This window comes from Biomphalaria glabrata, chromosome 10 (genome assembly GCF_947242115.1).
Source record: "Biomphalaria glabrata chromosome 10, xgBioGlab47.1, whole genome shotgun sequence".
Taxonomy (NCBI): Eukaryota; Metazoa; Mollusca; class Gastropoda; family Planorbidae; genus Biomphalaria; species Biomphalaria glabrata.
The window spans coordinates 8,600,485-8,625,897 of NC_074720.1; the positions used below are offsets into that span (position 1 = coordinate 8,600,485).

The 25,413-nt window shown below is 36.0% G+C and overlaps 1 protein-coding gene across 1 annotated transcript in view; it reads left to right on the forward strand.

Moving 5' to 3' along the window:
- LOC106054331 (uncharacterized) overlaps nucleotides 1–25,413 on the forward strand; it is a 133,467-nt gene that overhangs the window by 3,484 nt on the left and 104,570 nt on the right. Inside the window, exon 2 of the mRNA XM_056044610.1 lies at nucleotides 4,254–5,409. Coding sequence (XP_055900585.1) covers nucleotides 5,345–5,409 — 65 coding nt within the window. The 5' untranslated portion in view covers nucleotides 4,254–5,344. The remainder of the gene's footprint in view (nucleotides 1–4,253; nucleotides 5,410–25,413) is intronic.

The following is a 25,413-nucleotide window of genomic DNA, read 5'->3' on the forward strand; positions in this document are numbered from 1 at the left end:
GTCCATGACTGAAAACTGGTTTTGAAAGATACAGGCATATCTTTTTGAGCGTTTGGCCTTGTGCTTTATTCATTGTCATGGCAAAGGCAAATCTAACAGGGAACTGTCTGCGCGTAAACTTAAAAGACAAATTTGAATCTGATGGAGTCAGGAATATCCGGGGAATATGGACAGTTTGTGAGGTAGCAGCTGCGATAGTTTTACACTCCAGTACGTTGCGGTGAATGCCACCACTAAATAGCAGGGATATGGAGGGACGTTGACCCGGATTGTAAACTCGAGGAGGGTCATGCGGACGTTCTCGGAAGTGAAGAGTGATAGTAGCGGGAAGTATTTGAAACATCGCCACAATTTCAGCCTCGCCACATTAAACGCCGGAAGTATTCATGTAGACAGCGTATTGTCGAGCAGAGTGTATGACTGTGCTTCCGTGAGTAAGAACAACGGACAGGGCGTCGACATAGTTATCCCAATGTTCACAAACAAAGCTTACATCCCCCTTTCGAAGCTCAAGAGCAACAGTTTCGTCAATAACATTTTCCCAGAAATATGCGACTGATAGAAATAAACAGTTACCTGATGCAGGAATTGAAAGACCTGTTGACTCCACGAAATATATGTGAAGCCGTGGCCATGGTTAGGAAACGAAGGGCAATAGGAAGGGGCAAAATCAAAACAAAGCTACAGAAAAACATGTAACTATTTTAATGACACCAGATATTGACGTGTGAAAAAAAAATACACACATAAATGTAGTCAAATATAAAATGTATAAAGAGAAAGATTACTTGTTCTGCTCCCCCCCCCCCGCCCTCTCTTTTTTTTTTCTGAGCCTTGCTCTCTGTCAAGGCGAAAGTTCCGTAGGATAACTGTAGTCCGACTTACAGAAATAAAAAAGTTATCTTTCCATGACTTTGTGGTGGTGTAACATATGGTTGGGCCATGAAGAAAATTATATGTATAGATATGGGTGTCAATTTTTTTTATATACTCTGGCATAGTATATTTTAACAGTAATATTGGCCTATTCCAGCGGCTATGTGTTTCAATATAACTTAACTTCAAATGAATAGATTTTTTTTTTGGTATCTCAAACAAGGGAAAGAAATTGTACTTGACTGAAGTGGTGGTATGAGATGAATTAGTGCCCTCTATAGGTTGTCGTCTGAGCCTTAGTGAACTCAAAGCTGAAAAATAGGACGAAACAATAGATCACTATACAATACAATTTTATAAGCTCACCTCTAGCAGAGTGGCTACGTGTTAGCTTGAGAAGCCTGTGAAGGCATGAGGCATGAGTTAGAATTCAGTTCGTTCCCTTTTTTCATTTTATTTTCATAAATGCTTTTTTATTGATAGTCTAGATCTAGTACAAATTTAATTTCTTGACTGATCCAGTATAATTAATGCAAGTGCGCTTAATATTGGCTTTGTTATTTTTAAAAAGCATTTTAAATATTTGTTTGTTTGTTTGCTTTTTTTTTGGGGGGGGGGGGGCTTACGCCTCGTTTTTTTTTTTTTTTTTTGGCCTTCATGCCTTTTTCTGGTTATTCCGGCCTCTAACCTTTTTGTTTAGTGGACGATATTGATTGGCTTAGCTAGCCAATGAATGAGCTAGATCAAACCCTCCCCTCTGGTTGTTGCAGTACTCTTTGACAGCGTCAAAATGAAAAATCAAAAAGTTTCAAAACTGATTCTTTATACACAAAAAAAAAAGAAATAGTAATATATGTTAAAAGCTTACATTACTAGTCTGTCTTATATACAAGTTGCATTTTTTTGCATTTTCCTTTGTAAGACAAAATATTGCCATGATTTCTTATGTAAATATCATTGAAAAATTAAACTTCTTCTTAAATGAAATGAAATTATGGCTTTTATGTAGCACTACTTTCATGTTTATAGCATGCTCATAGCGCTTTGGTCCGATCTCAGTTGTGGACCAGTGGGAGGGGGTGGGGAGGGAGGTGGTATCTAGGAGAAGGTTTTTCCGTGCAGCCTTTAGGCACTCAGTGGGCGCTCTTATCCATGAACTCATTCAAACGACATAAAGAAAAATTGTTTGTCTCTTTTCTCTTTCGTTTTTATAGTAGAGAGAACAACAACAACATGATACAACACTTTAAAGTTGCATTTTTTTTGTTAAAGTTACACATTCTTTTAGCACGTTGTGAAAATACAAATAACAAACAACACTATAAAGTGGGGATATTTAAAACATGTATTCAAAATGATATAGCTTATATTGTATTTCTTCTTCTCTAGATCAATCATTTCCATGGACCTTCGTTTATATTTTAGCATTTATAGACTAACAATGTTGATTTCCTTTAAATAGGTCTCGAGGGGTACCCATAGATGTGCGTGCGTCCTATGTTGTGAATTGATGATTTAGCACAAAATCCACGGGTCCGAACTAAAACCATTTAATTCAAATTCTCGCTCTCACTCAACTGGAATGAAATAGCTGTCAGGGTAGGAAGCCATTGTGGTCCATCATTTATACTTGCTATTAAAACTGACCATCTTAATTTTTGGACCCACTGCTTTATTTTGAGAATTAGAATTAATTGGATGCGTTCATTGACATTTTTAAACGTAATTAGACAATAAAACAGTTGAGAGATTGGAATATTGATTGTTTTAATTGGTGTTCAGAAAGAAAAAAAAAAGGTTATCATGGAAATTGAAAAAGGAATAAAAAAAAATTGTGAGACGTTAATTAAAAAGGGGCCAAGCTAATAAATCATGAAATTTCTTAATTAATATAAAATACTAGTATCATTCGGATTAAGTTTTATGTTTCTGCGGTGCATGGGTGGCTGCGAGATAGAGCAGAATCGCTAGACGCTGATTTGAAGCTTGCCCAGGCGACTCAGTGGGCTCGATAAGGACTGCTAAATGTTTTTTCTTATATGTGGTTAAAGCCACAACCTTAGTTTGCATTCGTTCTGGCTTCAAGAAGTCTCTTATTTAGAGTTGAAAGGATAAGAGGCTTCTTTATTAGGCTCCTGCCAAAAGTAAAAGCTCACTCTTATGTTTCAACACAAATCTCAACGCATAAACACTCGACCAATTCCCTGAATAATGAGATGTGCAGTGATTCTTTTGTACTTCTCGGTCTTATCACGCAAGGTACCCATACAAACACATATACACGCAGATAAATAAATGTACAAACAAATATACGCACATACGTACACACATACATATACACATACATACACACATACTGACAAGACACACACATACTGCTTCGATTCTTTGGCTTTCTGCAAACACTTCACACCCAACACAACCAACTCAAGAACTTGACAGCTCGGGCTTTTATTGACGTGATTCTTTAACGAGTCTAATAAATTAACCGCCAATACTGTACAATTGGCAATATAGATGCTTTAAATGTTCAAATGTTCACTTGCTTCATAAGATAAACTGGCCCCTGTCTCGTACTGGATTGTACTTCACAGTGGACTCACTGTACCGGCCTGTGCTGTTGGACCGAGACTGAACTGTCTTGACCCTAACACCCTCGCTCTATATATCTGGTCCATCAAGGCCTTCTCGAAAAAATCACATTAAACGCCAGTCCATTCTAGATAATCCCAGACAGACATGTAACGTGGCAAGGAGCTATTGGTCTAACTCTAAACTGCCCATGAGTTGTGACGTTGCAAGGTCAGGCCTTCTCTGACGATTGGTCTCAGACTAACATAGGAAGTGTTCACACGAGTTGAATAGCAGTACACAGGCCTGTGTACAGTGTCAGCTGATATCACACATATCTTATGCCTATTTATAACAAAGCATCCACATGAACATAAACATGTGCAAACATTTTACACTATGCAATCTTTAACAATGACTTTTTTTTTCCTCTTTGATTTTTCGGAATTTACATACTTAGCATGTAATCAAAGTGTTTGTGTATTAATACCTCCAAACAAATTATACTAAACAGTGTTTGATTGACAAGCATATTTAATACAATACAATACAATAACTTATTTCTTTTTTTTTTTAAATCAATATAATTCTTTTATTTTTTAGTAAATTATTTTGGACCACATTTAAAACAGTATTTTTAGAAATTATTATAGTACAATGTTTTTTATTAATTTACATGGACCAAAATGATCGGCATGTATAGAATGAAAAAACAAAGAAGGTATAAATATTTAATGAAAGTAGTTTTGATGTTTTCAAAACATAATGTAAACTCCAGTTTAAACGAGTGTATCTTTACATTTCAGTTTTCCAACGTTGAAGAGGTCATTCCCAGAATGCTACCAGCGACCTATTTAGAAAGCATTGTCAGAAAACACGCTTCTTGAACACACGACGTGGATAATTCGATAAGAAAACACGCAACTTGAGAATAGCTACTTCCGCTGACCATGTCCTGCACTCCTGTCGTATGCTGGCACGGCCCAGATGACCGTTGGTCGGCAGGATAGCGCAAACATTGAGCAAGCGTGACAGAGAATGAAGTTTCAAACTGAAAGCAGCGCAATCAATTCTAGAAACATCTAACCATAATCTTGTAGCCATTTTTTCAACTATTTGAGGAATGGTGCACAATACTGTCTATTAAAGTCACACAATGTATCAATAGATCAGTCTACAAACCTAGCTGTGCCGTATGATTGTTTTCTTTTTATGAGCTAGATCTAGTTACAATATGTGCTAAAATGTTTACGTTGGTTTCCACAATGCAAAATGTTTTTATTTTAGTATTCTAACCAAACACAGATAATGTTTGCATAGTAATGTCTTCATAATTAGACCCACTGACAATTATAGTGTAAAGCCGCATTCTAAATTTCCAAAAAATATAAATATTTCAATAACAACAAAATGATGAAAAGCAATTAAAAGTGTTTTTCTTTAAAGAATTTGTTATTATTATCGTTATAATACGTTATTGTTATTCATTTATAATTGTGACGCTTCTGGGGGAAAAAAAATTCAAAAAGGCACAATCGAAACATTTCTTTTTGTTTATTATTATTACACGCTGGGGGGAAATTCCAAAATTGTTTTTAGATTTCATTTTGTTTTTGTTCCAATATCATAATGGATAAATTGTTTTTAACAAACTCTTTGTATTTCACTCCTTACTTGTGTTGGATGCGACAACTGCAATATTGGTTATATCTAATAATGGATAAACAGACTTCGGGCATGTTTTGTTGTTAGCAGAATTCAATAGTTTCCCTATGGAGCGCCTCATTCCTATCGGAGTACGTCATTGGCTTCTAAAAGAGAATATTTTGCCTACTGTCCAAGCTTCAAGTTTTGAATTTATAGTTCCAGGGCCGTAGACTGGAGAAGGAGCGTATTGATGGGCGATGCAGGGCCGAAGACGAACCCGCGAAACCGGGGTCTCTCTTCGCCTTGGATGCCAAGGTAAGTCCAATTTGGTTTATAACCTTTGAGATTCGATGTTCTCTTGCTTCTGTCTCTTTGTAATTCTTCGTCTAGTAATTCTTTATCTTGTGATTCTTCGTCAAGTAATTCTTTATCTTGTGATTCTGAATCTTTTTATTTTGTTTATCTCTACGGATCTGTATATTCGTAATTCTATATACTTGTTTTTACATCTTTGCTCATTGTTCGATGTAAGAACATATAATGAATATGAAATTTTATGAGCTTAGCCATTGGAAGGGTTGTCAAGGGAAGTAGAGGAGTTGGGGTTAACACCCCACCTCCCGTAATAAAATATTGTAGACATTGATCTGCTTTCCTACCAGACGCTGGTATACACACTATAGTAAAGTAAATCTACGAGAATTCAAGCAGCTGTCTCAGAAAAACTAAAGCAAACTAGAGTCACTTAAGTCCTCATTTAACTTATTTGTATTGGCTTTTTTTTGGTTCTTCATGCAATCTCGTCTGCAACTTTACATCTAACTTTACAGAAACACACGCACTAAAATGTGACGCCTTTTCAAAGACATGATTTGCATTTCAGTAATTGATTATAGCACAATACTATTCTTTGTCACCATTATTCGTTTCCTGTAAGGACACTAAAGGTTACTAGTTAGCTAGTCTCACGTTGCTCTGCATACAATCTCTCAGAAACCCCTCCCACACCCTACACGTTCCAGCCATTCTTTCTGAATCTTGCATAATTTCCAGAAAAAACAAACATTCTAATACATTTCATCGTCCTTTCTTTCGATTTTACCCCGGGGCTAAAAAATATACACAATAATGCACATTTAATCTCTTTTCTCACTATTCTAAGCTTTATTTTTTTTTGGTATCTTCTCTGTTATTACGTTGTTAGTGTTTGAGGCTAACAAACATTATTTAATGACGTAAATTTGAATGTCCTCAGGCGATAGAATGATTATTTAGGAAATGTATTGGGCATTTTTCTTGAGCCATCGAATAGAGCGTGTGTTTTTTTTTATAACGAGCAGAAATTATTGACCATCATTTGATTATTCTTAATTGCTTCTTCTATGGTTAGTTATTTGCACGCGTATTAAAATCTGTTTCTCTTTTTGGAAACAAACATAATGGCTAGATAGTTTATTTTCGTTTCAATTATTTCTACTGTGTGCGGGTCTCGGTTTAATTCTTTGAAAAAATTGCATTGAGAAAATACATTCGTAAAGCAATTTTGGCTACAGAGAAATGGACAGATTTGCAAAACGGGTTTTTGGCTTTGGTTGTCCAGATGATGCGCTCAAGTTGTGGCCCCGATTTAGCGCAGCATTTTTTTTTAAATTCAGTATTTTAATCTAGTTTTAGTTGTGCTTTGGCTGGCGCCTAATTTCAGCATAGAAACTTTCTCCCAGATATCCTTGTAGCCCACATGTCGACAAAAAAGATTGAACCAGAGTCTGCTAAGCATGCTATAGTACCATAGAGACGTGTCTTCAGCATTACCTTTGAAGTGGTATCGAATCTTTTTTTACATAGTAGTCATTCTAGACGCAGGGGTCTGAATCTGGTGACACACTCTAAAGCAGCTGGGAATCCGTTACATAATATTCATTAACACAAATCAATACTAGAAAAGATTATAATTTTTTATCAACCACTTGAACCGTATAATACATAATGTAACATTATGCTTCAGTTACTTAGGTGGCGCAGTATAAATGGATGAAAATAAATACACAATGATAGTGTTGAAATAAAGCACAGTAAACGAAATGCCCCCGAATTTTGTTTTTCGCTACATTTGAAAGGTTTCAATCTAAGAAAAGTAATACGCCTAATATGTTTATTACGAAGTGTATAAAAATTGTTAGCTTCCTCTGGGCTTTGCGTGGCATTCTCTTTTCTTTACACAAATATTGTCATTGTTAACCCTTAAAGTGCTGAGCTGTTTTACAATGAGTGCGTGCAAAATGGAATTATAATTGAAGGCTAAACTACCACACGCGCATTAAGGGTTAAAGGCGACCATTGGAATGCTTTATTAGGTTGTAATGCTAAACTAGAATACGAATTATCAATTCAAAGCTTTATAACTAAAATAAGTAGAGCCCTTTTTATCTTCAGGCCATTCGTGTATTGACCTCAGCGATTCACACAATGAGAAACAGCCTTGTTTATAGTTCTTATCTTATAATTCACAGACGCTTATTTACATAATTAGAGAGTATTATGTTTTACCCATATCTCTGAGTGTATCTTATCGTTTAATTGACGTGACGTTTAAAAATGAATGTCCAAACAACGTACTAATTATTGCTCACTCCGAAAGTGACGTCTGTAAATTATAAGATAAGAAGATTGGTGCTGCGTCTTTTGGCTATTGCTTAACTTTGCGTTTATCTTCGACGTTGCGGTTGACTTTGTGTTTCTTCCTTCTATGTTGCTTTACTTAAGATATGTTGTTATGTGGAAGGGAGTCTAGAAATGTTCGTTGTTTAAATCGAGCACCGGCGGATAATGGCTATGTGGCAGAATATGTAGGTCGCAGCTAGGGCTGCTTTGTTACGTGGCATACTGCACTTCGGACTCGAAGACAAGCGTTATGTGTTGGTCACACCAGGGGAAGTTGAAAGATGATAAAAGAGAGAGAAAGTGAAAGTGAGAGTGAATGTGTGTGTGTGTGAGAGATAGAGAAAGTAAGTGAGAGTGAATGTGTGTGTGTGTGTGAGAGATAGAGAAAGTAAGTGAGAGTGAATGTGTGTGTGAGAGAGATAGAGAGAAAAAGTGAGAGTAAATATGTGTGTTTGAGAGAGATAGAGAGAGAAAGTGAGAGAGAGACAATTAAAGTAAGGAAGATAATGTAAGTGTGAGAAAGAGAAAGAGTGGGAGAATGAAGGTGTGTGAGAGAGAGAGAGAGAGAATTAGACTAGACAAATGATATAGAGAGAACATGAGGGAGAAAGAATACCTGATTAAGAATTTATGAGCGTAAAAGAAGGAGAGAGAAACTGCAAGAGACAGAGAGACAGACAGAGACAGACAGAGAGAGAGAGAGAGAGAGAGAGAGAATTTTGAACGAAATGGAAAGTGCATTTTCAATCTTCTCCAGAAAAAGAAAATATACTTCTAATTATGTAATTAAATTTCCAGGTCTCTAGAGTATTCTCTCTGTATCTCTCTGTAGCTCTCTCTCTCTCTCTCGGTCTGTCTCTCTGTCTTCTTTTTTTTTCTCTCTCTCTCTCTTTCGCTTTCTTTTCTTTATTTCTAGCATCTGAGCTACATTAATAAAAATAATAATATTAGAGTATAGAATAAAAGTAAGGTCGACCTACCTGAGATTGACTCGAGCGATACCAGACTATCTTTGACATGTGTCAAGATAAATTTCCATTCTCCCAACAATACTTCCTGATAAGCCTAATGGAAATTTAGAATTATGAAATATTTCTGGCCTAGACAAAATGTGCCGGCTGAGATGTTCACACAGTAGGATACAGTGACTGAAGAGGGTACTTTAGGGTACTTTAGGGTACTTTAGTTCATTAAGTTAATGTTGCAAAACTAATGCATACATGTGTTTAATTAACTGGTCAAAACAGAGACAGTCACTGGATTGTCCTTTCAAATTATTGATTGTATTCTCAGACACTAAGATACATGTCATGTCTCTAAGACACATGTCTTATTACATATGCATGGACAAATTTATACATTGCTTCTTCTTTCTTATTACCATTAGATTTAGAGCATGGAACATGTTGCCAGAATCAGCCAAGATAGCCTAAGACTTAGCAAAGTTTAAGTATTTAATTAATATGCATGATTAAGTTAACAAATAGATATACTACTAGGCAGGGCTGAATTTACCTATAGGCAAAATAAGCTATAGTTTAGGCACCCCCCCACACACACACACACACTTGCTTCGAGCCCCTAAAAGAATTTTTACATTGATAGTTGCAATCATTTTCCAGATAGGGCCAAGAAAAAATTGACTTTCATGGATTACATGGAGCCTCATATCTCAACTAGCTTAGGGCCTTACAAGCTTAAATCCAGTCCTACGCCCAGGGCGTAATTATCTTATCTTTTAATGGATAAGATAAGATAAGAATGATCACCTAGAATCCCTAGATTATTTTCTTTTATGGTAGCAAATAAAACACAGTTCCTATTCGTATTGGTTCTGCTTTATCCTTATCTTGTAAAATACAAACTTTACTTCAAAAAAAAGAAGATGATTATGTCCTACGCGTGTCTGTAGGCCAAACTAGTCAAACCAATCGTTATAGAAGGGCCTGAACACTGACCTGCAACGTCACAACCAGTGGGCAATTTAGACCAATAGCGCGTTGCCACGTCACTGGCGCGGTGGCTTAGCGGTAGAGCGGGGTTCGAACCCTCGTGAAGACTAGGATTTTTAATCTCGGGATCTTTTTGGCGCCTCTGAGTTCACCCAGCTGTAATGGGTACCTGACATTGGTTGCGAAAAAGTAAAGGCGGTTGGTCATTATGCTGGTTACATAACACCCTCGTTAACCATGGGCCAAAGTAACAGATGATCTTTACATCATCTGCCCTTTAAATCGCAAGGTCTGAAAGGGGAACTTTACTTTTACATAAATGGCACTAAGAAAGAAAAAAGGAGAAACAATTTGTCCTAAAAAGGGGAGTAACAATTGTGCCTCTTGGAATCTAGAAACTAATTCTGATCAAATGAAACACGCCTCTTATATTCCCACTTCACCAGCTACAGACGTCAGTAATTGTACTAATAGATTACGGTGAAGCCAATTCTAGTACAGAAAGGTCAAGTCACGTGTGTCAGGCACCATTATCACGTGACTGGAGATGGTATTTTTTAATTTGGTTCTTTTGGTTACTTGAATCAAGATCCGAGACACATAAAAGTCACAAGCTGTTTAACACGGCTACAGCCAGATAGACATCGACCAGGTCTGAATAATGACCAACTTGATGGTATGTCTGGACAAACCGCCGCAATAAACGCTATTTGGGAATCGACCCAAAAAAAGGAATTGATGGTACCACCGTTAAGACCATCGACCAAAGCAAACGTTATGGTATGGCCAGCTCTGGCATGCAGGTGTTAAGAAAAACAACCAATTTTTATGTAAAACGTTAATTTAATCATAAGTAATATTTTATTTTTGGTATTTGATAGAGATCATTATCATTGGCAAGAGAGTTAGAGCGACAGTTAAGTAAGGTGAAGCCCTTGCCGGTTTTTATCGAGGTCCCTACCCAGGGCCGGTCTTAACAATTGCGGGGCCCTATGCGGAACTGATTGCGCTGGGCCTAGTCTGGGTAGGGATAAGCATAATGTCAAAATTTATTATATATTTATTATATATTTATTATACTTGTGTAATTCAATAATTTACTCCTAGAATAAGCGCGGGCCCTATGAAAGTGCCGGGCCCACTGCGACCGCCTAAGGTCGGCCCTGTCCCTACCCTCTTTTGAAGACTCTAATGAACATGGACGAAATTTATGCTAGACTAATGGCATTTTGTTTTGAATACTTTTACTTAAAAACACAAAAATATTTAGTATGTATTTTTATAAAAGTATGAGCTTTACCTTTTGGCTACGCCCGTCGATTCACTTCCAGCCTATATGTTGCATATTTCCCGCCAAAAACACTACTCCTTTTTTCATGCACTTGCAAAATTAAGGATATAAATGAGCTTTTCATAGAAACTTTACACAACCTAAGTTTAGATCAAATCATTAAAAAGCCAACTAGATTAAACAACACATTAGATCTCTTCTTAACCAACAGACCTGGATTAGTAGTTGATTATGAAATTATCCCTGGTCTATCAGACCATGAGATCATAAAAATACACAGTCAGATAAAAGCAGTAGCCAATACAAAACCCAAAAGAAAAATCTTACTCTGGAATAAATGTAACCTAACACAACTACACCAAGCTGCACTAAACTTTCAACAAACATTCTTATTAGAAAAAGACATTAACCAACCAGTCGATGACCTCTGGAATTTCATTAAAAACCATCTTAAAAGCATAATAGAAAATCATATACCAACTAAATACACATCAAACAAAATAAATAAATGCTGGTTTAATAATAGACTAAAGAAGCTTTGTAAACAGAAGGAAAACCTCTATAGAAAATTTAAAGAAACTAATGCAGAAAGAGTTTACAAAAAGTATATAAAAATTAAACACTTAACCCAAAAAGTAAGCAGACAGCTGCAGAGTGAATACATAAACAATGTAATATCTAAAGATAACAACAAAAACCTATGGTCATTCATTAAGTCTAAGAAAATGGAAACAACAGGCGTAGCGCCATTAAAAGATGAACATAACATAATACATAATGATAATGAAACTAAAGCAAACATTCTAAACAAATACTTTGCATCAGCATTCTCAGCCCCAGGAGACAAAGACATATTACTGAATTTGAACCAAGTAGACAACATAGAAGATATAGTAGTACAAGAAAATGGAATTCAAAAACTATTAGCCAACACCAAACCAAATAAAGCTTCTGGACCTGATGGTATTCCAGCTAGATTACTCAAAGAACTAAGTAATGAGCTAGCCCCAGTGTTCAAAATACTCTTTCAGGCTTCACTTAACCAGGGCAGAGTACCAAAGGACTGGAAAGAAGCTAATGTCACCCCCCTATTTAAAAAAGGAGAAAAATCTGACCCAGGGAACTACAGACCAGTATCACTTACCAGCATCACATGTAAAATCCTAGAACACATAATATGTAGCAACATCATAAACCACTTAGACAAACATAATGTCCTCACACCATACCAACATGGCTTTAGGAAATATAGATCATGTGAAACACAACTAATAGGACTAATTGATGATTTTTCAAAAGGTTTAGATAATAGTGAACAAATAGATGCTATCTTACTAGATTTTTCTAAGGCTTTTGACAAAGTTCACCACCATAGTTTGCTTAAAAAATTAAAATATTTCGGCATTAATGGTCCACTGCATCAGTGGATTAAAGACTTTCTGATAGGGAGAGAACAAACTGTAATAATAAATGGCTCTAAATCAACACCGATAACAGTAAACTCAGGTGTACCTCAAGGTACAGTCTTGGGTCCACTACTATTTTTAATTTACATAAATGATTTACCAAATTGCATTAGTTCAGGAACAAAAGTCAGATTATTTGCAGACGATTGCATAATATATAGAACAATAAAAACAACACAAGACACAGATATTTTACAAAGAGAATTAGATGAATTACAGAAATGGGAATCAAATTGGAGCATGTCTTTCCACCCAGAAAAATGTCAGTTGTTAAGAGTAACAAAAAAACTAAAACAAATTAATTCCACTTATCTTATTCATGGCAAACCAGTATCACAGACTAAAAACGCAAAATACCTAGGTGTTATAATAAATGAAAAACTATCATGGAATCCACATATTGATGAAACTACAAAAAAATCAAACAAAGCATTAGGATTTATTAAAAGAAATTTCTATAAATCAAATAAGAACATAAAACTAAAATGTTACTTAACCTTGGTTAGGCCAATAATAGAATATGCATCCTCCGTTTGGGACCCCTCAACTCAAGAAAACATTAAGAAACTGGAACAGACACAAAATAGAGCAGTGAGATTCATAACAAACGAATATTCACATTTGACTAGAGTAACACCTTTAGTAAAATCATTAAATTTAGAAAGCCTTCAGGACAGAAGGCTCAAAAGTAAAGTAGCAATCATACATAAAACACTGAACCATAATCTTCAAATACAAAAACAAAATTTAATAAAATACTCTGAAAGACACAAAGATAAAGGCACATTCCTCGTCCCATATGCTAGGACAAATTTGTACAAATACTCCTTCTTCCCTAGTGCTATTAGAGCATGGAATGGGTTGCCTGAGCTAGCCAGGAAAACCAGTGACTTGGCAGAATTTAAGTCATTGGTTAATATGCATGACTAAATGCATGACGCGTAGGACGTAATCATCTTCTTTTTTGAAGTAACGTCTGTATTATATAAGATAAGATAAGATAATACAGTGGCCCGCATTTTACTCTAGCAGAATTTGGGCCCGTAAATTATAGGATTAGGGTGCGTTGAACATCCCACTTTATAACACCCACATCCAAGACAAACATTAGGCCCATGAATTCTAGTATCTATTCCTCCATCTACGCACTTCCCCCCCCCCTTTCCCAAAAAAAAAAAAGAGAAAAAAAAACTCAATTTAATATTGAAATATTTTATGGACTGCATGTTGCTTGGCCGGAGAACTTTTTTTAAAATTATTTATCATTTTGCATATCGTAATGCTCACCCACTTAGACTTTTAATCTCAGGGCAATAGAAGACTAGCGGGGTTTGTTTTTATCGAATACCCGCACTTAGATTACATATTTATCATAACCGTTTCTTAGTGAGCATAAAAGAAAGTAAAAGAAACAAGTATACACAGTTTCATGCAAATCCGTTCGACGTATCCAGAGATCTCTTGGTAGATAAATTAATGCATGAGTGGTAGCTTGCATTTATATATATATATAATATATATATATATATATATATATATATATATATATATATATATATATATATATATATATATATATATATATATATATACATATATATATGTAAGTCGTATGTATCAGTAGGCCGCACATACATTAACCCTTTCGGTCCGCCACTGGAGTTACTACATTGCCCCCTTCTTATGTAGAAGGAGAGAAAAGCAGAAGGACTGTGATGTACCATTGAGTCCTCAAAAATGTAGCTGTACGAGCTAGAGAAAGACTTGTAGTGATAGTAGGCAGTTCTATTGTGTTAAAGTATTTGAAGTTAGTGAAGCCAATAAAGTGTTGAATTGGCTGAGTCGTGTGTATCTGTAGGCCGCTCATACGTTAACCCTTTCGGTCCGCCACTGGAGTTACTACATTGCCCCCTTCTTATGTAGAATATATGTAGAATTAAATATTTTGTTTTTAGTTTTTGGCTTTTCTTTAAGGAGAAGGCCCCTGGCCGCTGTTCTGTCTGCACCTCAATTGTAATTTTCTTCGGCTCTCCCATTTCGTAAATACACAACTATTAAATGTCATGGTACCTATCCATCAGAGAAAATGTCATGGCCCTAACGTAGGTAATATAACATTTTTCTACTTTTTTAAAAGAAAAAAAGGGAAGGTGATTTTCTACACTTTATGCTGACGTTTCGGCGGGCCTGATGAAACCACATCGCGCGCGGGATCTGGCCCGCGGGCCGTATTTTGGGCATTACTGGAATAAATTGATCACATTTTCCGAACATCCAGACATTTAACAAGGTCTGAGAGGATTGCAAGCACACTACGATATCTAGAGGAATAAGGATCACTCCGACATAAACGCAGCTGTCGACTTTGTGAAAATAACAAGTAATTATCTCCCTTGACTATTCATTTTTTGTTTTGTTTTTCTAAACCCAGCTATAACTTCTGACTATTATCAAATAAATACTCGGAACATTGTTCCACACTTTCTAAAGTATATTCATTTAAACAATTTCTTCAACAATCCATTAAGTATTATATAGAGATCAAATTGCGTTTTACTCTTTCAATAAAAGGTGGAAAGCTTATGTTGTTTCCTTTGGGCTGTACATATTTGTCTTCTGTTGAACCCAGTGCATTTTAATAATTATGACGAAAATAGGTGCCGGTACTCATTGATTAGGTGCCGGAACTCAGTGATTAGGTGCCGGTAACTCAGTAGTTGATTGCCTAAAAATTAATAATATACGTTATAATACAAGAAAAGTAATACTTTTTCAAAAAGGTGCCGGTACGCCATACTGGTGCGTACCGTCACAAAAAAAAAAGCTCTAGTTGAACCTACTTCTGTATTTAAATAAATCTTAAATTTAACGTCCATAATTTAAAGCCTTGAAATTGCCTCCTCCGTTCAACTTTTTATAGTACTACAAAGAAAAAATTGTTCTTCAGTTAGTAGTAACTATCTTACAATGGTTCTCATCTACTTGTAAATGAATCTATTAGGAACAGTTTTTAAAGAAAGTCATTCTAAGTCTCTTATCTTATCTTATATGATACAGACGTTACTACAAAAAAAGAAGATGATTACGTCCGACGCGTCATGCATTCAGTCATGCATATTAACCAATGACCTAAATTCTGCCAAGTCACTGGTTTTACTGGCTAGCTCAGGCAACCCATTCCATGCTCTAATAGCACTAGGGAAGAAGGAGCCTTTGTACACATTTATCATAGCATATGAAACTAGAAATGCATGTCTATTTTTGTGTCTTTCTGAGTACTTTATTAAATTTTGTTTTTGTATTTGAAGATTATGGTTCAGTGTTTTATGTATAATTGCTACTTTACTTTTAAGTCTCATAAAAATATAGTCTTGTTCAGACGAAAGAATTTGTTATAATCTTAATCCTAGATTACTAATAATCCTAGCTAAAATTAAGGGACACCTATTTAGAAGATTTAGGAGGCCCAAAAGAAATCAGGGGGGGGGGCTAAGCAATATCTTCTGCACTTTATACCCAAATTCTACACTTTATTTACAAAACCAAGATTATATTTAGTTTGGTTATATCAATTACTTTGGATCAGTCTTATAACTAAATTTGCAATAGATCTAGACCAGTGATTCCCAAAGTGGTCTATATAGACCCCCAGGGGTCTACGAGGACTTCCAAGGGGTCTACGGAAGTGAAAACATAAATTTGGGGTCCATGACCTGTAAATGGGGGTCTACGAGAGTGGATCTCATTTAAGCATATCGAGATTTTATATTTCATTTCCCATTAGTGATTTTACCTTAGTTAATCCTTTCAATTGTAACACTGTAAGTGTAATGAATTTTTTTTTTTTTTAATTTTGACATCTTATTTTAAACATTGTAATTTTTTCTACATGAAAGTAACATTGTACATGGCCTAGAACTGTAGAAATGAAAGTGTTTGTTACTAGACATTTTGTCTGTATTTGTCCTTGTCGAACAAGCAATTTCATATGTGCTTTTTTTGTAACAAAGTTTTAAGCTAAGTTACAATGAAACTATCTAACCTGGAACACCATTTGAGACTATGACAACATGATAAAATAGATTGAGATTTGAAATACTTTCCAACACTTTTAGTTCAGAACAGTAGAACAAAATGTTTGATTAAACATCCTAAAAGAAAAGAGCTTTGTGAGTGTCTTACAATATTTTTTCTTAGGCCTATATCAAACTCCAGAAAACTGCACTATTAAAAGCCACACACACCTGATATCATAATAAAAACATTTCTCTAAACAACAATACAGTTCAAAGGTGTAATGGTAAGAGGAGTTAAGAAACTGAAAGGTTCTTATGTAATTACTTTCCAAAGACATACTTCTAAAAAAAAAAGGTGGACTAGTTAACCTTGCCCGATAATATTGTGTTATTATTATCATGTTTTCTTTTTGTTATGAATTAAGAAATCCATAAAGAACTGCTCATTGCCTGAAACTTTGATCAATTGATCCTTCACAATGAAGAATGATAGTTGTCGAAAGGCAATTTATTTCTGAGTTCTTTGGTGCTAAAAATCCAATTTAAACAGACTTATTTAATAAATTTAATGAGGGTAACGCTACAAGGTGATTACCTAAATTTGATCAAAACGAAGGCATTATCTCAAAGTTTCTTGTGAGGATTAAGTAATGAAGCATAGATGGGATGAATTTTCCAAATTTTCAAATTTAAAACCAACATCATTTAATCGAGAAGTTATGATAGATTAAATCTAACTAAATTGAACCCTAAAGTTGAAATTTTACACAAACTTGCTATCCAATAGGCCAGTGTTTCCCAAACTTTCAACATATACCAAATATGCGTACCCCTTCAACCCTTCAATAATTTTCGTAAATCTAAGTACCCCTTTCTCTCCCCCCCCCCTTTAAAAAATAGAATATTTGTTATAAATAATAAACGAACTTTGGGAAATACTGCAATAGGCGTTTTTTTTTTGTTTTTTTTTTAGTCAATTCCTATAATGCATATTAAATCTAATTTTTGCTTCATTTTAATGTGAATTTCATCAATGAATGGCCTAGAAATAAGTGAGAAAAACCCAAATGAAGTTGAAGAATTTTCCAAAAAATGCAGGGGGTCTACCGAAGAATGGAAAACATGGCAAGGGGTCTACGAGACAAAAAAGTTTGGGAACCACTGATCTAGACTAACAATAATAAATACTGTTTGATTTATTTCTTTTACTTGATCCGAGAATGGGAAGTGGGAGAAATAATATATATTAATAATTTATAACAGACAGACAGAGTACGTTGATATAAACTCCACACATACACAGTCATGGCACTGAGATAAGACTAACAAAAAAATGACAACGCGTAATTTATACAACGCAACATTCAAGGCTGGATTTAGACCTTGTAAGGGACTATTATATTTGACATTTGTGGCCTTTGTAAAATCCAGATAATATATGTCAGGGCTAAAGGTTGATATTGATATAGAATTAAGAAGTATATAGTTAACTTACATAGACAAGAGAAATAATACATTTTTGCTATAACTTTAACTTAACTAATGCCTGGCCGTGAGGTTTGCGCGCTGGACTGTCTTTCGGATTTATCGATGGTCGAGGGTTCAATACCTGCCCGCTTCCATCCCCCGTCGTCCTGCGGGAGGTTTAAACTAGGAAGTAAACTATCTTCAACACTGAAGGAACATCCGAAACATGTAAAACATTTTACAAACAAAACATTTTATTAATCATAGAAAAAAGAAATTGAAATGCTAACTCAGACAAATTTTTTTTTTTGGGGGGAGAAATCAGGAGAGCTATGCAATATCTTCTGCACTTTAGACGCAAATTCAGACTTCGGTCATTTCTCCAAACAGATGCCAGGAGCACGCAAGAGTTGCAAGGACTCAGAACATTCTAGATTCCCGAAGTTAAAACTCAATCTTCACCAATATTCGAGAATAAAAGCCCAGTCACTCTTTCTCTCTCTCTTTTCTTTCGTTCTTTGTCGTCCATTAAAAGGCCATTAAAGACGCTTGTGCATTAATCATTAAAGTTTAATGAAACCCAACTGTGTCTCATTCTATTTGTTTCGTTCATGTTTTTAACACGAACTGTATTTCAAAATTTTAAACTTTTGTTGTTTTCGTCTTTGCACCTGACCTAGATCTGTTGAAAACGATTATTCTGAAATGTCATTTGGAATGAAGGCTGACTCCCTGAAGATACAATCATAGAACATTTTCTCTCAGAAAACTTTGAGCAGTAAAAAAATAAAAATAAAATAGAAACCACAACCGCAGCATAATGCGTTTATTTGTGAGGCAAGCGTTCACGAGACGTTCTCGAGACGCCATAACCTTGACCTTAAAACGTCATAAAAAATGTTCACAGAAGATCTTCGTACTTAACCAAAACGGCTTCTTCAGGTAAATGTGAGGTCAAGGACGTGTCTGTAAAGTGCAAGTCCAGAATGTAGACATCCGCACTTAACTAATTCTTAACCTTACCCTTCTCAATAAGAACCAACATCGTTTGAACATTTAAAAATGCTTGACGTCTGGTCGAATGTCACATCGTTGTTTAGCCTCGGTTTCAATCTGCAAGTTAGAGAGTACATCAACTCCCTGGGGCAATTTTTCTTCTCCTGTATTTTCCTTTTTTTTAAAAAAAATCGAAATGTATAAAAAGTAAAGATACATAGTTTTTTAAACCTCGGTTTTACATAAGCCAGAGGCCAGTGATATCTTACGGAGGGTGACACGGTTGAGTGTTCAAACGCTTGGCTTTCAAATCAAGGGTTGTCGGTGTTAAGTTCCGGCGAAGCATGTGATCATAAATTTCGGATTTTTCAGAAGCCCCTAAGTCTGACTCTAATGGAAAAGGGTGAAGGCTGTTGGTCGTTGTGCTGGTCACGTGACACTAGCTTGTCAAGGAAGTCAAAACAAATAATGAAATAAAAATACGTCGTTATATCATAGAAGCAGAATCGTTCGTACAATATCAAACAAATCGTCTGCTACAAGATTCAAAACTTTCTTTGGTCTTTGGGAGTAAAACCTTTGAACACGCCTCCGCAAACTCGACTCTACCCTCCTTCGTCTGCAACAAGACTGACTCAAAACTTTCTTTGGCCTTTCGGAAGATGACATTTCAATACGCTTCCGCAAACGAGACTCTACGCTCTTTCTCCAGAGCGAGGTTATATCATACTTTTGACGACTAATGCTTAACAAAAAAACAGACCCACTGCAAAACGTCCTGCTTAACACAAAGATGATTCTTGGACGATTACATCCTTTGCAGTGGAACTTGCTCTGCATGTACCTGAAACGAACCGCGTATTGTAGACTCGGCCTGTGTCAACACTTATCTATTTGACATAATTTAACTTTTTTTTTTTTTTTTTTTTGGGAGGGGGGGGGTCAGTGGCTTAGTGAATAAGCGCTTGGCTTCCGAACCTTGGGTCCTGGGTTCGAATCTCACTGAGATTTTGAATTACGGGATTTTTATGGCGTCCCTGAGTCGACCCAACTCTAATGGGTACCTGACTTAAGTTGTGGAAAAGTAAAGGCGGTTGGTCGTTGTGCTGGCTACATTACACCATGCTCGTTAACTGTTTGCCAAAGTAACAGATGACCTTAACATCATCTGCCAGGTCTGAAAAGGGAACTTTACTTTTTTATTTTTTTTTTTGTTACTAGGATAAATAGCAATCTGTAGACGCCAGGACAACGAAATTCTGTTTTTCAAAATGCATGCAGACACTTGATGCGAGGATCTGTCGAAGGAGTAGGAGTTTAAGAAGCCTCCCCATCAACCAAATATAAATACATGTTTTAATCAGAAACAGTTCTTTCAAATATGTATCCGCTAGATCTAGGAAGTTAATCTTAAAGATAAAATCAATATTTAAATCTAGTTAAAAGAAAAATGTTGGCCTCATTTCTTAATATAGTAATTGTTCAAGAAAAAGGCGAGTTAGCCTATATGGAGCCACATTTGGAGTTTAAATCTGGCCTCATCTCAGGTCCACTGTGGACAATGACGACATAATGAACCAATCAGCGAAATATTGTGTGGGGTTCCCCAAGGAATAGACTCGCTGCCAAGGACAGTTGGACAAGTTTCCTGAAGTGTTAAATTTGACGCGTGTCATAGAACAAGTTTACATCTGTCTTAAAGGCTGAGACTACAACCTTGACTAAAAGTTATTTTAAGATAGGAAGTCTAAAAGCATTTGAAAACTAAATACATTTTTCTTACACCCCCTTTGTGTGTGTGTGTGAATGTGTGTGTGTGTAGGGCCATTGTGACTGATTTGTAACATTATCCTCACTGACAATTTAATCAATGTTCTTATGTCTCTCTTTCTCTCTTTCTCTCTCTCTCTCTCCCTCTCTCTCTCTCTCTCTCTCTCTATCTATCTATCTATCTATCTATCTATCTATCTATCTATCTATCTGTCTGTCTGTCTGTCTGTCTGTCTGTCTGTCTGTCTGTCTGTCTGCCAGTCAGTCAGTCAGTCAGTCTCTCTCTCTCTCTATCTATCTATCTATCTATCTATTTCTCTCTATCTATCAATCTATCTATTTCTCTCTATCTATCAATCTATCTATCTATCTATCTATCTATCTATCTATCTATCTATCTATCTATCTATTTATCTCTCACTCTCTCTCTCTATCTATCTATCTATCTATTTCTCTCTATCTATCAATCTATCTATTTCTCTCTATCTATCAATCTATCTATCTATCTATCTATCTATCTATCTATCTATCTATCTATCTATCTATATATATATATATATATATATATATATATATATATATATCTGTCTGTCTGTCTCTCTCTCTCTTTATATATATATATATATATAAATATATATATATTTATATCCATCTACCTGTCTATCTGTCTGCCAGTTATCTGTATATCTATCAATCTATCTATCTATCTATCTATCTATCTATCTATCTATCTATCTGTCTATCTAACTGTCTGTCTATCTACATTAGAATACGCGTAAAACGCAATAGCTTTTTTAGTCGCAATGTCTGTAATTAAAGATAAGATATTTCAGTTAAGCTAGCTATGCTGTCGTTGTATACGGACATATCTCTCTCAATGAGGAACAATTTAATGGTCTTGAACTTTGACCTTTGTGATGTACGAATGTTAAAAAAAAAATATTTTACTACTTTTAACATTGACTATAACAAACACTGCTTGGTGCTGTCTCCGTGGTTCATTGCAGCCTGTTTAAAGCACAGAGTGGGCAATACATTTACGACTTCCACATTCCTGATATGCGCATGGCATCTAAGACAACTGGCCATAATGCGTTATCTTAAACCAAATCCTGGCTGTGCCATCTAGCCCTACGCTTTATTTAGTTATAGGAAAATGTCATCTGATATTCTGATCTTGTTGGGGAGACGGAATCGCCTCTGCTCTCTTAATCACCAAATACGAAAAAAAAAATATTACGACAGAAATCTAAAATTTCTTGCGCTATTCTATCTCATCTCTGTAATCTTTATGTCAACAATTATCAACCAATCGATGCTTCCGAAACTGCCATTGCCATGATTTAAATTAGCTTGTTGCGTAAACCGGAACCAGAACTGTGCTATTTTTAGCATGGCGTGTGGCATGAAAATGTTAACAACCGTATGCATCCGCCAACCACACTGCATTCACTCCAACCCTCATCTTTTTTTTTTTAAGTGAGCAGTGACGGAGCAGTGCACCCATTTTCGTGACGTCAGTGGTTCATGTTGAAAAAAAAAAGAGAACAAAAGATCTGTTTGCCTGCTGTGCCCCGGAATGTGTATAAGATAAGGAATTACTAGTAATAATTCTTTATACGAGGATCAATAAAATAAACTTTGGAGTAAAAAGATCACAATCCTAAGACTACGACGAGGTCGTGCCATTTATGAAATATAAATATTTGTATTGACCTGACAAGAATACCATATACTGAGCGGAGGGGCGGGGGGATCCTTGGGTAACGGCTTTGATTCCTTCCTACTTCACGTCGTAAACCAATATCCGGTGCACTGGCGGATCCAGGGGGGGGGGCGGTAGGGGCGATCGCCCCCCCCCCACTCGGCCGACCCCCCCCCCAGGGGGGGGGGCGGACGAACTTTAGTATAGGATTCACACAATTTGTATGCGAATTTATTACTTATGTTAAAAATATATACTAATTATTTATATTTCAACATATTTTTAGATTATTTCGCCCCCCCCTCTAGTATGTTGGCCGATTTGGTGGAGTCGGGAGGGGGCGATGGTATCAATTCCGCCCCCCCCTACACTTTCGAGTGGGGGGGGGGCGGTCCAATTTATTGGTAGAAATCACAGCCTGCTAACAAATCAATTAAATATCTATATCCCTGTAACTTGTTATTGATATTTTAACCGATCTTTATATTATGTCGTTCCCTGTTTGCCGATTGGTGTGGGGGGGGGACGAATACCTATTCTGCCCTTCCCACCTAAACCCTTTGAGTGGGGGGGGCGGTCCGTTTTTATGGAGAAATCATAGTTTGTGAACAAAATTAGTTGAATTAATATATAAATTTTATATTATGTCGCTCCCTTTCTGGTATTTTGGCCGATTCGGTGGGGTGAGGGGGGGGGGGCGATTGCATGTACTGCCCTCCCCACTCTAGCTCTCTGAGTGCTGGGGGGGAGGCGGTCCTATTTTTGTGGAGAATCATAGTTTGTGAATAAAATTAGTTGAATATCTATATAATATAAACTACGTATTGATATGTGACCCATTGTAAATATGTCGTACCACACTCTAATCTCAAATTGTATCATTAGTAGCCTAAATTTAAATGAAAAAGGGTTGTACCAGGTGGGAGGGGCGATACATGCAATCGCATTTCCCCCATCGGACAAATCAATACTTTTTCTTTTTGTATTATAGTTAAGAAATTACAAAATTAAAAAAATATGTCACTAATATAATTTATATAAACTATAAATTAAATTCTTATATCGAGTCGCCCCACCCATATTCTTTAATGCCAAATGCAATCTTTAGCAGAAATTAGTAAAGGAGCGAGGATTAATCGTTTTCACTCTACCGCCATTCCCATTTCCAGACAGAGTTTTTGTAATTTCACATGAAGTTATCATAAGTATTTTAAGAAAGACTTTGCATTGGAAAAGTTAGAATTCAAACAAAATTTTTCAGTATAAGAGTCATGATTGAGATGAGTTCTAAACTCAAATAACGTTTTCATAGTCGCCTTTTCCCAACCTTTACTCAATCTGATATTTTTCTAGCTAAATAAATTTGGGACTATAACTCACAATTTATACTAAAGTTTTCTTGAATACTATTTATCGAATAAGTTTTTTTTCGGCGGCGATCCTCAAAGCAAAAATATAAATACGTGGGGTATCTTATCTTTTCAAGGAACAAATCGGTTTTATTTGCAATGTATTCAGGGACTATAAATTCATATTAGAATATTTTTCAAGTACAACATTATTCGAAAGGTCGTTTTTTAATAGTATGAATAATGAGCTTCAGGTCAGGAGAATGCGTTTCTGCAGAGAAGAATGCAAGAAAACGCTTTTGGCGTCGGGGCTTCGCCCCGAACTTCATTTATGGGTAATGAGTTGTAGATGTCAGGAGAATGCGTTTCTGCAGTGAAGAATGCAAGAAAACGCTTTTGGCATCGGGGCTTCGTCCCATACTCCAATGATGAATAATGAGCTGTACTTGTCAGGAGAATGCGTTTCTGCAGTGAAAAAAGCAAGAAAACGCTTTTGGCGTCGGGGCTTCGCCCCGAACTACATTGTGAAGAATGAGCTGTACTTGTCAGGAGAATGCGTATCTGCAGTCAAAAAAGCAAGAAAACGCTTATGGCGTCGGGGCTTCGCCCCGATCTCCATTGATGAATAATGAGCTGTACTTGTCAGGAGAATGCCTTTCTGCAGTGAAAAAAGCAAGAAAACGCTTATGGCGTCGGGGCTTCGCCCCGAACTTCACCAGAGAATCTTAAAGCGCTGCCCCAGTTGTTTTGTTTTTCGCCGAAAGTTGAGAAATGCTCCTTTTTTATTCTCACATTTATATATATATATATATATATATATATATCAATATATATGTGTGTGTGTGTGTATGTGGGCGTGTGTGTGTGTGTGCGCGCGCGCGCACTGTATGCACGTTTATGCGTAGGGTTAGGGTTTACTGGGCGTTAGGGTTAGGGTTTGGAAAAAAATCGCCCCCCCCACTCCAAAGTTCTGGATCCGCTAGTGATCCGGTGTAAGTCCGAACCTAACTACATACTGAATCTGAGTAGGCCTACTGTAGGCACTTATCCTTTCCTAACACCTTACACAGTATCCTGCATAATTATCAAAAAGCAAAAAGGAAATATACGTTTAGTAATGAAATGAAACATTAATAAAATAACATTTTAAAAAACAGTAATAAAAACAGTAATAAAAAAAACAGCAATTTAAAAAAATACAGTAATAAAAGGTAATTAAAAATTTTTTAATAAAAATAAAAATGTAAAAAAAAAATATGTTTAAAAAGTAAAAAAAAACAGTAATAAAAAAAATTATTTAAGAAAACGGTAATAAAAAATATACATTTAAAAAAAAAACAGTTATGAAACAGCAAGTAATAAAAAAAAATGTTATTTAAAAAAAAAACAATAATTTACACCCAAAAAACTAATTAAAAAATCAGTAATAACAAGGTTACAAAGACAGTTTGTGTGGAAACACGGACTCAACATCAACCCCCAAAGGGGATCCACCCAGACAGGTAAAAATGCAGGTTTCAATATTTTCCAAAAGAACATCAGAATGAAATTGTATCAAAGACAAATGACAAAGAAGAATAGAGAAAGAAGTTTGACAGATCTTGTGTTTTGCCCCAGCGGTCCACAGACCAAAGGATAGGTGACAG